We start from the raw sequence: 14,737 nt of genomic DNA on the forward strand, positions 1-14,737 counted from the left end.
CTTCGGGCCAAGATATAAAACTGCACTGCATTAGTAGTATTTATTGACGCTAGTTCTGTGCCGGTTGCTTGAATAAGTCTTTGTAAGAGTATATATGACGAGTTTATTTAATTACACAATCAAAACAATGTTATGTCAAATACTCAAAACTATGATCACCAAGGCTGCCATATGCTGCCATATGCGACTGACAATCATGCGCGCTGTTGGACAATCTTGTACAAACGTAAAGCTGAAATATGCTTGGCTTCAAATAGTACAGGAAAGGTTTTACATGTAAAGAGATATTCGGGTCAGGATGGAAACATAATGGCAGATACTGTAACAAAAGACCATGTTTCGTTGCATCCTTCTTAGACTTAGTTGCTATTTGATCAACTCAGTCAAAGAAGCATACGATTCTTTGCAAGTTTCCTTATCCTCTTAACAAAAGGCATCGGATTTAACGTCCCCGTTCTGAAGTGGCTGCGAACTTGAAACATCACACACAGACAAACTGACGTCCCACTTCGACAAGCATTGTACTGCCGGGTGTAGGAACACGAGAAGCGGAGGATACCAAGGGGAAAACTCAAGTTGTACAACCTTATTTCTAATATGTATCAATTATAAGCAAGGTACCTTTAATAATTTACTAGCCAAAGATAAACTTGAAAATAAAAGACCATCATGCACGCATTAAACTAGGGGAAAACATTTGATATTTCCAGGTATCCAGAAATGGTAGGGAAAATAAGTAATTTAAAAAGAATTATTAAGTCATCTTGGTGTCACATAAAATATTCATCTCTTTCTTGTTTTTCAGAAAATTCATTTGTGGATGGTTCTGGATTTTTTTTCTTCGGCGAAAAACAGTCTATTTGTTTTGCGACAAGTCGAAAACAATTTTTTTCTTTCAATTTTAGCATTACATATAGTAGCAGCTGAGGGTGAAACAAACATTTTTTTTTCTTAGGGTCATGTAGAGTAAACCTTGTTCTAAAGCCAATGTTGTTGAATGATCAAATCGCTTGATCTATATTTACGTCGACACCTTAAAAGAGGGACGAAAGATACCAAAGGGACAGTCAAACTCATAAATCCAAAACAAACTGACAACGCCATGGCTAAAAATGAAAAAGACAAACAGAAAAACAATAGTACACACGACACAACATAGAAAACTAAAGAATAAACAACACGAACCCCACCAAAATCTAGGGGTGATACTATTACAAAATGAACATTTCGCAATACACAATACTACAGTTGGGGTCATAATCATTAATCATGTTTAGATGGTATCCTCCATCTTGGATTGTAAAAAACAGAGAATCAAAGGTCCAGAATTTCCATCAAGTTAGCAAACTTTGATGCAGGAATGCAGATGTTTAATGTACATTTTCATTTAAAGTACCAATTTATAAGAATATAACTTCTAAATATTGATATTTTTGCAAATGTTAATTATTTTTGGTTGTTTTTATTTAGAGGTAACTCTAAAAAAGTGCATTTTCTGAAGGATTCTGTATGGAATTTTCCTATTTTGTATTTTAGACGGAAAAAACGTACGGTGACCCTATATTTTCTTTTCATATTCTCAAAGCAGTGTCTGAAAGCTATCTTTTCCTGAAGTATTTAACAATTCTATCATTTTATTTAGTTTCTAATCACAAAATGGTGTTTTTTCCTGTATAATCCATACAAAATGTGTCATTTTGTCCCGTCCTGTAGATTGAGAAAATGCTCGGTGACCTATCATTTTTATTATAATTTTCAACATGTATCAATAGATACAACGTTTTGGCAAAGTATGAACAAATTCTATCATTTTTATTTTAGACTCCCATACCACCTTAAAGAGATTTTATACATTTTTCGTTTAATGATTTCTATTCAAATTATGTAACTTTCTCAATCGGCAGTTAAAAATTTCTTATGCCATAGACAATTCCAATTAGTAACAAGTTGATACCAAGCGGACGTGGCAATCCCTAACATGTTTACGATACTCGCGTGTGGATATACCTGGATAGACAATTATATTTTGTACGTCACACAGGTAAAATCATAAATTTGTCGTTTATAGTATGGAGAGCTGAAATTATACTGATTTTACGTAAACAAAAATTTATACAATTTAATCTGTAATGTCTCTATCGGACGATTACACAGGATTTATTACCAAAGGCGTGGACAAACACTTACAACATTGAATGTACAATCTTTAATTCACAACTTCCTTTCACTATACTTTGGAACCGGAGAGCATGAATTTCATTGCAAAATTGCTTGTCTCCACCGGGACTAGAACCCGGTACTTCTGTGTTACAAGGCAGCGCGCTAACCGACTGAGCTAATGAAGTACTTCCTTAGCTCAACCGCTTACGGCTGACTACGTATCTACCATGGGTGCGCTCGGCTGACAGGTTCTGGACGTCCTGAACGTCTGGAATTAACCGGAAGTCCAGAAAAACAAAATGGAACTGCGTTCAGAACGAGTTCCGTGCGTCCCCAAAAAAAAGGTGGTGCAGATAGAATTCAAAATGGCGACCAAAGGAGTTGAAGGGTAAATTTACAACAGTATTTAGCTTCCAGGGACATCAATAATGAAAAATATTACTCATTTTGAAATCGAATCATCACCTTGTATCACCTACATCATATTGACCTATTTATAAGAGAAAATTTGCGTTGATTGTGTTAAAAACTTCATTTCTGTCTGACAGCCACTGATCAGCGCCGATCGGACAGCCTTTCCCGTCCTGAAGATGTAAATAATGACGACACTGAAATTTTAATTTATACTATAGATTGTGTACAACAAAACCCTGTGTACATGTACCACACATTGTTGGATCAAGGACTTCCGAAAAGGGGGAGGGGCATTGACTGGCTAAGAAAGGACCGTTCTGGTCATGTTTCAGTGATTTTCTATTTCAATATAAATTTCCTCTCAAAAGGTGGGGCCGGGCCACCCCCTGGATCTGCCTATGCCACAACCCCTTTGTCCTTGGGTTACATGCATTGCAGCACTTATTTACACAGGAAAAAATGCAACAAGTGTCTGCCCTTTTTTGCTGGTCAGTGGACCAACTCTTCAACCTTAAAAAAGGGGGGTGGGTCATACAAAATAATATATCGTAGCTGATTTTTTCCCCCCAAGAATACTACAGGTTTAAATTTTGTAATGCAGTCAGACAGTGTTTTATATACGGCCAAATTTTTTTCGGTCGTATATTGGTATAGGTCTGCCGTCGTCTGTCAACATTGGTTTCCGCAGGTTATTTCTTGGTTTGCCTTGACCGATCCTTTTGATATTTTAACACAATGTTACTTATGACAAAATGCAACCTAAGTTCGAAGATGGGGTCCGTGGCCCCTCCCGTTCCAGAAATAGGGGCCAAAATTCAAAAATTACTTTTCCATGCATTTTCTATGGTTTCTTATGCCCAATCAACTTGGTAATTTAAACTAATATTAATTATGACTGAAAAAAAAATCAATCCAAAATTCTTTCAATCCATTAAGGAAGTACTCCAACATGGATAAAGACAAATGAGGCATTCTGAAATGAATGCTCGCAATTACTGAGAGCTACAATGTATCTCAGGAGGCAAAATAGAATGACCAAAGGCAATTTCTACTAAATTTAGAAGTAACTCTGTCACCACACTTTTTTAGCTAGCCGAGTTTGGAGCTGTAACTTCATACACTTAATTAGTACATGTAATTAATACATGATGTTGTATAATGCCAAAAAAGAAACTTACTATAATTTAGTTTTTTAGTGTATTTTGTCATAGACACCAAAGCAATTTTTGTAATTAATGTTTCTTTTACATAGGAAGAAACTAGTATACTGCACGCTCGATGGAGCCAAATACTCTGTTTATGTAGATCCTATGACGAACCACAATTTGAATTCAACAGGTAAGAAACATTAAAAAGATCCAATTTAAATTTCAGATCAGTGGCATGGTGAGGACCAATTTAAAGTGGCCCTTCCCATTGCAGAAAAAGGGGAGATTAAAATTTTGTTATTTTCTGTTGACAGTATACATTTGGATTCTCAAGCATATTGCATACACACAACTGCTTATGCTGCTTTCAATTTTCAAAAAATGTTTCTATGTTTGCTAATAGAGGGCATTATCTGATTGAACAGTACTAACTGTTTAGTTTTATGTGTGTACTGGTATCGGTTGGTATAAAGGAATTTATTTTTAGGAATTGTATGTTGTTGTTGAGTACTTTATTGTTGAAATTTGCATAGTCTGGCACGTTTTTTGTTTTGCAATAAATAGAAAAAAGAAGGGATATGGGGTAAATGCCAAAGAGACAACCACCAACTCCCCGTCAGTAAACGTGTTAAGTTAAACGACTAGAGATCAATGTGCAAGCTTCAGAGAATGGTGAGAGCACTCGGTTGGCACACATCCTCTAGAAGGCCTCTAACAAAAAAGTGTTTACAAGTGGCTAATACTGTCCAACATCAGAATTACCTTACAAAAAGGGTAAAAATGAGACAGATACGATTACTAACCAACATTTTCCTGACTTGGGACGAGCGCATAAAAGCTTACAGACATGTATTTATAATGTCAATTTTCCTAGTCATAATTTTTTAATACATGTACATCATGTACATGTATGCAAAAGAACGGATATGGCAAAATGTCACAAATACAGTAAAAAAACACCAAAAAGAGAGTGAGCCGAAACTTGCATTCAGATGTCACTGCGTACATGGCATAATGAGTATTCAAATTTCAGGTCACATCACCATGACTATGATGTCAGATCATCATATAGATTATTTAAATTTGAATGACACACCCGTGATCAACATATTTTTGATTTTGGACAGCATATATCAGATTTTGGACAGGCACGTAAAACATGCATTGTTTCTTGTTTTACAGTGTACATGTACTACATATGTATATGCAACTACATTCCTTCAAACATACTGTTATATATCTAAACACATTTTGTACTTGTACATTATTTAAACTAACATTTAATTTTTAAATGGAAAATGTATTTAAATACCTATACATTATATACATGTACTTTATTGTGCTTTAGATCCTTTGCTGAAAGCTCAGTCGCAAAAGATAATAATTGATGCTGTGAGGGCTAAAACCAATACAGACGACGACGACACGACAACTGAAAACCAGCAGGAAGGTAAAAAATGTACATTTCCATAGTGGCAATGTATGGATTTTGTACAGTATTTAAATCCGTTTTAGTTCACTTCAGCCAGTGTGGGCGATGTTCATTGTAAAATGTTGTAAGTCTGACAGTCTGACAGTTAACTTTCCACATTCTCATCATCTTTTTCTCATGAACTACTTACAGAATTTACAATACTTTGGAAAATTGCATTTAGTTTTTTTTTCAAGTACAAATATAAAGTTAACTTGAAACAAACCATGCAAATATATAGTACCTAATAGATTTTGTCCCTTTGGTTCAGTTAAAAATTCCAATATGGGCTCCAGTGGACCAAAAGTAGCTCTTGGGATGATGTAAAAAGGTCCAATTCAGTCTATAATGCCGGATGTGGGATTCAGGCTCCTAGTTGCTTCTATTTTACATCTTTTGAGGAATATCAACTAATTATGATTTTCTAGGTCACAAGTGCAAGGTCAATAAGGGCATTGCAACTTTTGTGTATCATTGTATGCCAAGGGGATGCTCCTCTTTATACGGCCCTTTGTTTACTCATGCACATGTATATTGATTTGTTTTCTTGTTAAATGTATAATATTATTTGTCTTACTTTTTAGAAAACAGTAATAGAGCAACTCTCACTTTTTGCGATGTGTGTAGTCAGGGAGTTGAGAGAGGTGTCAGACATGTTTGCCCAGATGTTGAACAAAGTCCAGATGGTAAGACATAATGAAATAACATTGTTTCATGAAAATTTCAAATGCTCAGATCTCACAGCCTGAACAATACATGAAATGTAATTTACAAGAAGTACATGTATATGATGGAAAATGAAGGGATACAGGGTATATGCAGCTTGCATCAAGATTGTAATATGATGAAAAAAGACATGCAGGGAGCTCCAACTTTTTGTCCTACGATTTTTAGCTCACCTCACGAAGTGAGGGGGGCTTATGTGATACCCTCGGCGTCGGCATCGGCGTCGGCGTCCGGTTAACATTTTTGGTTAAAGTCCATTCCTGCTTACTGACAACCCCCACCTCAACTATATTGGTATGTATGATGCACCTAGAGATGCTAAGCACTATGCATGCTTCGGGTGCTGGCTGTGACCTATATTTTACGCTTGAACGACTCGGTTAAGATTTTTGGTTAAAGTCCATTCCCGCTTACTGACAACCCCCGTCTCAACTATAGTGGTATGTATGATGCACCTAGAGATGCTATGCACAATGCATGCTTCGGATGCTGGCCGTGACCTATATTTTACGAATGAACGATTCAGTTAAGATTTTTGGTTTAAGTCCCCCACATCAATTATATTTGTATGTATGATGCACCTAGGGATGCTAAGCACAATGCATGCTTCGGATGCTGGATGTGACCTAGATTTTACGGTTGAATGATTACATGTTATAGAGTCAAAATAGTTAACGAGGTGAGCTTTGTAATCGTTGATTACCTATGTTTTAAAATCTGTGCGTCTTTCGTATCTTGAAAAGAAAAAGTTCAAGATCACTTCTTAAAAACATGGAATTTCAGTTTATGACCTGGGATGTTGTGGGATTGGTGAGCCCCGTTCGAAACCCTCGGTTGGTAGGATTGTCAAATTCAAAACATTTGTAATTTTCTAACACTGTGGGTCTTTTTTCAAAACGTTTTTCTCAAAGATTTTTTTTTGAAGACCTTCCATCATGTTTCTTTGATCAAGTTGATTGTTATTTGTATAACTGAAGTCCGCCTGTGTGTGTGTGTGTGTCCCTCCATCCAAACAACCAACTGTTAACGCTCTCATGCTAACATTTCTGAATGGAATTTGATCCAGTTTTCACAAAAGGCTTTTGTTTTGAATTCGAAAATGAGTGTCGTTTGACAATTTTTGTTGGGAGTTAATGCCCTTTGAATTTTAGATTATGTGAACAATTCCCTGGTTAGCTTTCTCACACTTATATTTCTTAATGAATTTTGTCAAAATTTTCACAAAATGTTTTTTTTATTATGAAGCCAATGATGTACCTCAGTCAAGTTTGAAAATCAGTGCTGTATGACAATTTAAGACAATCAAATAAACCTGATAGTTCTTCCTTAAATTAGATTTAAAGATTTTGGAATCTGTTGATGCCATATTTATTAACCATCTCATATCTAGCATTTTTGGGGTTTATAAATATAAAATCCTTTTCAGAGTGTACAGTATTCTTTTGTGGTGCAATGTCATTAACTTTTAGATCAATATCATGTTTCCATTGCAGATGAATCCAGCAGTAATAAAGAGGATTCAACAGGTACGAATATAATTTGGACAAAAAGTAATACGTTACTCCTAATTGAGGAGTATAGGGCAAACAAGAATAAAATGGAAAAGGGCATTTTAAGAAAGAAGGTTGTTTGGGAGAAGATTGCTAAAATGCTCTGCTCAAAAGGATTTTCTGTTAATGGTGATCAAGTAAATGGAAAGTGGAAAACATTAATGAGGGGGTACAAGAGTGTGAAGGACAATAACAAAAAATCTGGTGCAGGAAAAAAATCATACGAGTTTGAAGAAGTATTGGATGAACTATTTGAAAATGATCCGATCATTAAACCTGTACTTACCTTAAGCAGCACCGATAATAATAAAAAATCTGCCACTGCTACTGATAAACCAGATGATGAAGAAATAGCAACACCAAAACCAGCAAAAAAGCCAAGAAAGACCACCTCTGCAGACATCGCAGATACCATTAAACAATACTTGCAGGAGTCAAAACAGCATCAGGAAGACACAATAGAAAGACAGGAAAGAATGCATAAGGATCGGATTAACGCCTATAAAATAGTTGAAGATGCCCTAAGGAGTTTCCTTGCAAAGAAATAGTAATACATGTATATAAAATTTGAACATGTTCAATTCACTGATTGTCATTGTGTTACAGAGTTCATAAAAAATGGGAAAATATTAAAGTATTGAATAATTTCAAATCAACCAATTAAAACAAACATTACAACCGGTCTTTAGAAACTTATGCTTATTGAATGGCAATTAATTTTTTTTGGGTCATGTTTGCTTAATTCAGAATTCTTAGATAAGAAAAAGGCAGGATAAGAGTTTAATAGTACATGTAACACCGTGACTATAAACGGACAGTGCTATTACAGTTGGTCATGTTTTTATTGAAAATTTCCAACCTTTGTACATTATATTTCATATAAATTTTTAGGTGATCGCAAACAAAGAAATAGAGCTTTATGGACTGTCATACTATATGGTATGCTTTCTTGAAATCTGCAAATAATCAGGTCAAATGCTATGGTGACACAAAACACACACACACACAAAGACAGACCAATTCATTTTCAATTGCTTACAATAGTTCGATATTTATGATTTTGGACTGCTTAATGCATTCATTCAAATTTAACATGTATATTTTCAGAATGCAAGATTTGTATGGACAGTGAATCGGATTGCCTAGTTTCACCATGCAACCATTTGGCAATGTGTATGGATTGTGCGAAAATGTTAGATAACTGTCCAATCTGCCGAAAAGATATTTGCAAAAGACTTAAAATCTTCAGATGTTAAACCTTTGTAAATGTTCAAGTGAAACAAGTTTAAATGCATTTAATTTTATAACATTTTGATGTTCATATTATTGAGTATAATACTATATAAGTGTCACCTTGTCCGTCCCTGTGTCTGAAAGTTGTTGTTTCTGAATGTTTTTTTTAACCTGTGTCACCGAAGGCGAAAGAAGGGCAACTCTGTCTGGCCAAAGACTGATATAGCCTTACCTTGTGTAATCTGTAACTCCAAAAGCATTAATTCGACATTCTTAAAAATATGCATAGTTATTGGATAAATATTGAAGATGTACACTTCCTATATTAGGCAGATTCTTAAAATTATTTGTCAAATTTTCATGTATTGAATGCAGCCATTTTCTGGAAATATTGTTTTAATTGGTACCTACTGTGTGTAATCTAAATCTGGAACTTTATTCCAAAATCATGATACTTTGCATAGTCATGAGATAAATATTGAAGATGTGTACTCTCTTTTTTTGCATTCTTTCCAAATTAGATGCACATCTTCTTACTAGTTTGGTACTGCGTGACACAGGTTAAGTTTGGTCTTGTTTTTTTATAGTCCAGTTTCTTATTACATTTTTATTTTTTAAGATTTTAAGGTATAAAATCTTAACTTGTTATGGATATTTTCTTTTACACTTGTTATACATTTTTATTTTTTAAGATTTTAAGGTATAAAATCTTAATTTGTTATGGATATTTTCTTTTACACTTGTTATACATTTTTATTTTTTAAGATTTTAAGGTATAAAATCTTAATTTGTTATGGATATTTTCTTTTACACTTGTTACATTTTTTTTCATTTTTTGAATAAAAATATTGATTTTAAAACAAGTTTTTGTTTCTGTAGCCATATGTATTTTACTTACGATAGAAATTTTATGCAATTGCAACAGTTTAGTAGTTCCATTAAAAGAGTCGACAGCTAAAAGAGCAAGGTCACTGTGACTGTTTTTAGAGAGAAAAAAAGGTTGCTGTGTGATTTTTTATTGCAGACAGATGGAAAATATGGCGTACACATGCCCATCAATTTTTGAGCCAGCAAGTCAAAAGTCAAGGTTACTGTCTATGGGGAAACATCTAAAGTGTGTTTCACTTGTTTTGGACAAAGTCGGGAAGAACTATTGGAGTACCTACGGTGTCCATCCACACCTTGGTAGAGGTTAACAACTGAGTTAATACCTCGGGTAGGTCAGCATCCAGGCAAAAGTAGGTCACTGTGACATTTTATGCTTTATCAATGATTGGTTAAGTTTTCTGTACGAGTGTATTTATCAGTAACTATAAGGTGTAGGGCCATGTAACTTGTACACAGATGTATCTGGGATATCCAGACAAAAGTAGGTCACTGTGACCTACTTTTTATGTTCACTAACTTTTGGTTAAGATTTATGTCTTGAGTCCATGCAACTTTTAGTTGTAGGATTATGTAAACTGGTACACAGATACGTCTGGAGTAGTAGGTAAGCACCCATGCAAACTACATTCTATGCTTCATCGACTGTTAATTTGGCATCTTTGAAATAGGTGAGGGCAGATCCAGGAATACACCCTAGCCTGAATCTGCACCTGATGTTTTATAGTTCAATGTTCCTTTATCTGCCCTATTAGGTTACAGTTTTGAATCACTGTCGTAAACATTTATGGAAGTGGGAGGTTTACCAATTGCAGCATGCATTGTTTCATGAAAAAGCCTGTTCCAAGTCGGGATATGACAATTTTGTTTGTTGGTTGTTATGAATAGTTCTGTGATTTTTCCAATTAGTTTTGTAATTCGCCATCTGAAAAATTAAAATACTGTGGGTATAAATTTTCAAACTCAGTTGTTTGTGTTACATTCAGTGACATTTGATTTGTATGTACTTTTTTTTTCTGGCATCCTTGTCAATGAATGTCTGTGTTCACCTTTTTGTTAGTGTTGAAATATGTAGCATTTGCTCAGGTGCTTTAACTTTTGGGATAAATATATCCAGGAACCAAGATCTCGATTTTGTCAGAAAATGTAAACCCAATTCATTGTTGCAGGCTGTATGGTAACCTCTATTTCCAACAAACCAGTTTGCCTGGTCATTGTTCTTATGAGATATTTAAACTGTGTCTTATTTTATCAATATGGCCTGAAAATCTGCAGAAATATTTAATGAATGGGCAACAATAAATCAATATCAAATTTAAAGTAAGCTTTTATATAAACACAGTAATAGTCACTTTCATCTGAGCACTAGAGTAGATGTCGTGCAATATTGTCACGTTTCAAAAAACCCTCTGCCTCTTCATCATTTATTTGAACTATATGTCTATTATTGACAACATCATCATCATCTTGTTGAACTAAGAAGTCGTCAATATTATCATTTGTGAGTATACAAATATTATGTAAAACACAACAAATCATTATGATCTCAACTGAAGTGTCCAATTTTATAGTCTCCAAGTATTTTAAACGCCTGAATCTGCCCTTGAGTAGTGCAAATGCTCTTTCTATTACTACACGATTTGAAGAATGATATTGATTGTACTTTTTTTGTTGATCAGTAAGATGTCCATTGTCTCTAAATGGTGTGAGCAACCATCTGCGAGTTGGGTAAGCTGCATCTCCTAAAATATGATTTGCCATATTGCACATTCGCAAGCCATTTGTCCACAAGTCTGATTGTTTTAAAACTCTGGAATCATGAACGCTTCCAGGATATCCAGCGTAAATGTGGGAGAAAAACATATTATGTCTACATACAGCTTGAACTTGGATCGAATGAAACCCTTTACGATTAACATACGATTGTGGATGTGAAGATGGTGCTTTAATCCTTATATGGGTTCCATCTACGGCACCAACTATGCCAGGAAACCCATTCCTTTGTTGGAAAGCATTAACTTCATCCTGCATTTCATGTTGAGTTGGCCAAGAAATAATTTTTTGCTTCAGATTGTTCAGTATTGCAGCAGTTACTCTCTCCCTGCACATTATGACTGTTGATTCTGAGACTCCAAATCGATCTGCAATCTTTCTAATAGTATCTAGACTCCCAACATACCATAACGTAATTAATACTTGTTTTTCAACAGTTACTACATCACTTCCACCTGTCTGTGTTGGCTGCAATTCAGGACAGTCCCTTAAATAAGTACAAATTCTATCAAATGTTGCACGAGACATCCTGAACATCCTTCTAAACGACTCTTCGTCATACTGTGGAATAATCTCCTCCACATAGCCATATATCTTAGGACGCAGTTCCGGTTCCCTGCAAAATACAATAAAACATTAAGTAAGAACCAACCATTTATTCTATTAAACCCAAATAAAAGGTGGGGGGTCTAGTTTTTTCCTAAAAAAATAATTTGATCACTCTGAATTTTCAGAAAAAAATATTATTTGGTCAGGAAGGTGATGAAGAAAATCTTTTAAATACCATATAAATAATGAAGAAAATCTTTTAAATACCATATAAATAATTTTGACCAAAAATATTTTGGTAGACAACGTTAAACAAAACAACAGGAAATTTTTGACTGTCATGTTCATTTTGTATCTGCCAAAAATATTCCCAACTCGGTCATGTCAGTGGAAAAACCATTGTCCCACCCAGTTAAATATATGTCTAAGCAAAAAATTGTGGAATCCAGGTTTTTGTTAAATCATGTCTTGTACTTTTCCTTAAAAAGTTTATCGATAGATATCCAGATAAGATAGATAAATATGCTGTTTCATTTTTTAAACATCCAAGATGGGTTTGGTTGAATTCTGTGCAGTATTCATGTACTGATTTAATCAGATCACTCTGACTTCACAAATTGATATGGTTGATTCATTTGTATCAGTCATACAACTTATTTTCTACATAAAAACAATATATTGTGCAAAATATACCACACACACACGTACATTAAATTGGTCAGCAATGGCAGAATAGGAATAATATCCATAGGATCTTCATATTGGTCGTCTTCATCGTCAATGACGGTCAATGCCGCAATAATTGCAACCCCAACCTCCATATTGAATTTGATACATCCGGTTCCGTTCCGTTCGGGTGGCGTATGGAATTGGAACTGACGGAACCTGTTCGGAACTTGCCAGCCGAGCGCAACCACATTGACGAAAACGTACAGAATCAACCAAATAGACAATCGACCAATAAAAGACTACTGAGAGCCAATCAGCTTCTTTGGTAAGTGTTCATATTTACTCGGGATCACAACAACATACAGAGATCAGTGATAAAAAAAAAGCCACCAGCAGTATACCGCTGTTAAAAACTCATTAATACATGGACAAAAAACAAAATCGGGGTAACAAACTAAAACCGAGGGAAACGCATTAAATATAAGAGAACAACGACATAACACTAAAATGTAACACACACAGAAACGGACCGATCATCAGACAAAATCCCACGAGAATAACCAATATAACATCAAAACCAGACAAGTACCGTGACACGTATTATCGCAATGTGAATTTACATTAAAAAAATGAGAGAAAACAAACGACGCATCGTTAAATTATAACACACACAGAAACGAACAATAATATAACAATGCTCATATTCCTAACTTGGTACAGGACATTTTTAAAGGAAAAAAATTATTAACATACTGATAGTGTCAATATTTTTTTTAGCTTAAAATGGTTCATGACGAAAAAACTTGCATGTGCACGGTTCAAGTTAAATTGATAGCACAACGTATAATGTTATATATATTATAACATATTTTTTGTTACATAAGCATATTTTAATTGATAATTTTAAAGAGGAGGCATCCTGTCAAGCATAGTATTATAATTAATATTAATAATATATGTTTTTGTTTTTGGATTTATATTCTGAAGAAGCAACATGTCTGCTGAAGGTTTTGTTTTGAAGCTTCAACTAATGAGTGATTTAGATGCTGTCTCTCTATACAGCACATCAAAATACCTGATATAGACATAGATGCGATGATGTTGACTATTATTTCTCACTTGGCTTTATGCGAGGCCATACAATTTGCCGAGATAATCCACATTAAGATGGATGTTTCCATAAAAAAAGACATGGAAATGTTGAGTATATATGTTAGTAGATTTTGTTTTAAAGTTCATGAGTTACCAGACCACAAGCTGAGGGAGACTGGGGTGCCAGGCCAGAGAACACCCCAAGGACCTACACCGCCAAGGGAGGGCGACCTCCCACCATACAGCAGTGCCCCATCCAGGGTTGCCTCATAGGGGCATTGGATATTCAGCCACATGTGATGCTTGAACATGTGGCTAAAGTATTTGGAGAACCACCAGATCAATCAAGGGCTTCCCTCGCCCCAATCAGGGTAGCGGCACTACAGGCACAGGCCTGGATGCTATTGGGTGGGGACCTAGAAGATTTGGTCACCCATGTTAATATGCTAGCGATCACCCGGCCCCACATTATTAGGCAGGCAGTCCAGCGCCAGATGGAGGAAGTATGCCTGGAAGGGGGACGACTAGTTCCCCCATACTTTTCAACAGCGCCGGTCAACTCTTTTGGAGCCCTCATTGACTGGATAATGAAAAATGTCCCCTACTCCCTATTGGTATAGCGCTGTCGTCGTCTGTTAACAATTGCTTGTCCGTGCATTTTCTCAGGTTTCCCTTGACCGATCCTTTTTATATTTGAACACAATGTTACTTAGGACAAAATGAGGCCTAAGTTCCATGATGGCGTCTGTGGCCCCTCCCATTTTAGAAAGAGGGGGCCAAAATCCGAAATTGCTTCTCTGTGCATTTTCTCCGTTTTCTATTGCCCAATCAATTTGGCCTTTAAATTTGATATAACTTATGATAAAATAAAGACCAAGTTTGAATATGGGATCCATAGTCCCTCCGGTCTCAGAAATAGGGGCTCAAAACTGAAATTGCTTGTCCATGCATTTTCTACTGTTCTTCACAAATGTACTTGATACTTCTCAAAAATGTTACTGATGACGAAATAAAGACCAAATTTGGTTATGGGGTCCATGGGTCCAACTGTTTCAGAAAATGGGGCC

The 14,737-nt window shown here is 35.4% G+C and overlaps 2 protein-coding genes across 3 annotated transcripts; one reads left to right on the forward strand and one right to left on the reverse strand.

Moving 5' to 3' along the window:
* Positions 1–3,844: 3,844 nt before the first annotated feature.
* Positions 3,845–9,565, forward strand: LOC139495365 (E3 ubiquitin-protein ligase rififylin-like). Of its 2 annotated transcripts, none has more exons than XM_071283671.1 (5): positions 3,845–3,912; positions 5,071–5,172; positions 5,778–5,879; positions 7,413–8,016; positions 8,577–9,565. In XM_071283671.1, coding segments are annotated over exons 1-5 (837 nt in total). In that variant the 5' UTR covers positions 3,845–3,884; the 3' UTR covers positions 8,578–9,565. The 2 variants fall into 2 exon arrangements, with proteins under 2 accessions (XP_071139772.1, XP_071139773.1); XM_071283672.1 differs by having other exon boundaries at positions 7,413–7,445.
* A 449-nt stretch (positions 9,566–10,014) lies between these two features.
* LOC139495364 (putative nuclease HARBI1) lies at positions 10,015–12,818 on the reverse strand. The gene is made up of 2 exons (XM_071283670.1): positions 12,618–12,818; positions 10,015–11,976 (listed from the first exon to the last, which is right to left on the reverse strand). The coding sequence occupies exons 1-2, from the start codon at positions 12,728–12,730 to the stop codon at positions 10,953–10,955; spliced, it is 1,137 nt and encodes a 378-aa protein (XP_071139771.1). The 5' UTR covers positions 12,731–12,818; the 3' UTR covers positions 10,015–10,952.
* Positions 12,819–14,737: the final 1,919 nt, after the last annotated feature.

The sequence above is a fragment of the Mytilus edulis genome, chromosome 11, assembly GCF_963676685.1.
Source record: "Mytilus edulis chromosome 11, xbMytEdul2.2, whole genome shotgun sequence".
In the NCBI taxonomy this organism is placed as follows: domain Eukaryota; kingdom Metazoa; phylum Mollusca; class Bivalvia; order Mytilida; family Mytilidae; genus Mytilus; species Mytilus edulis.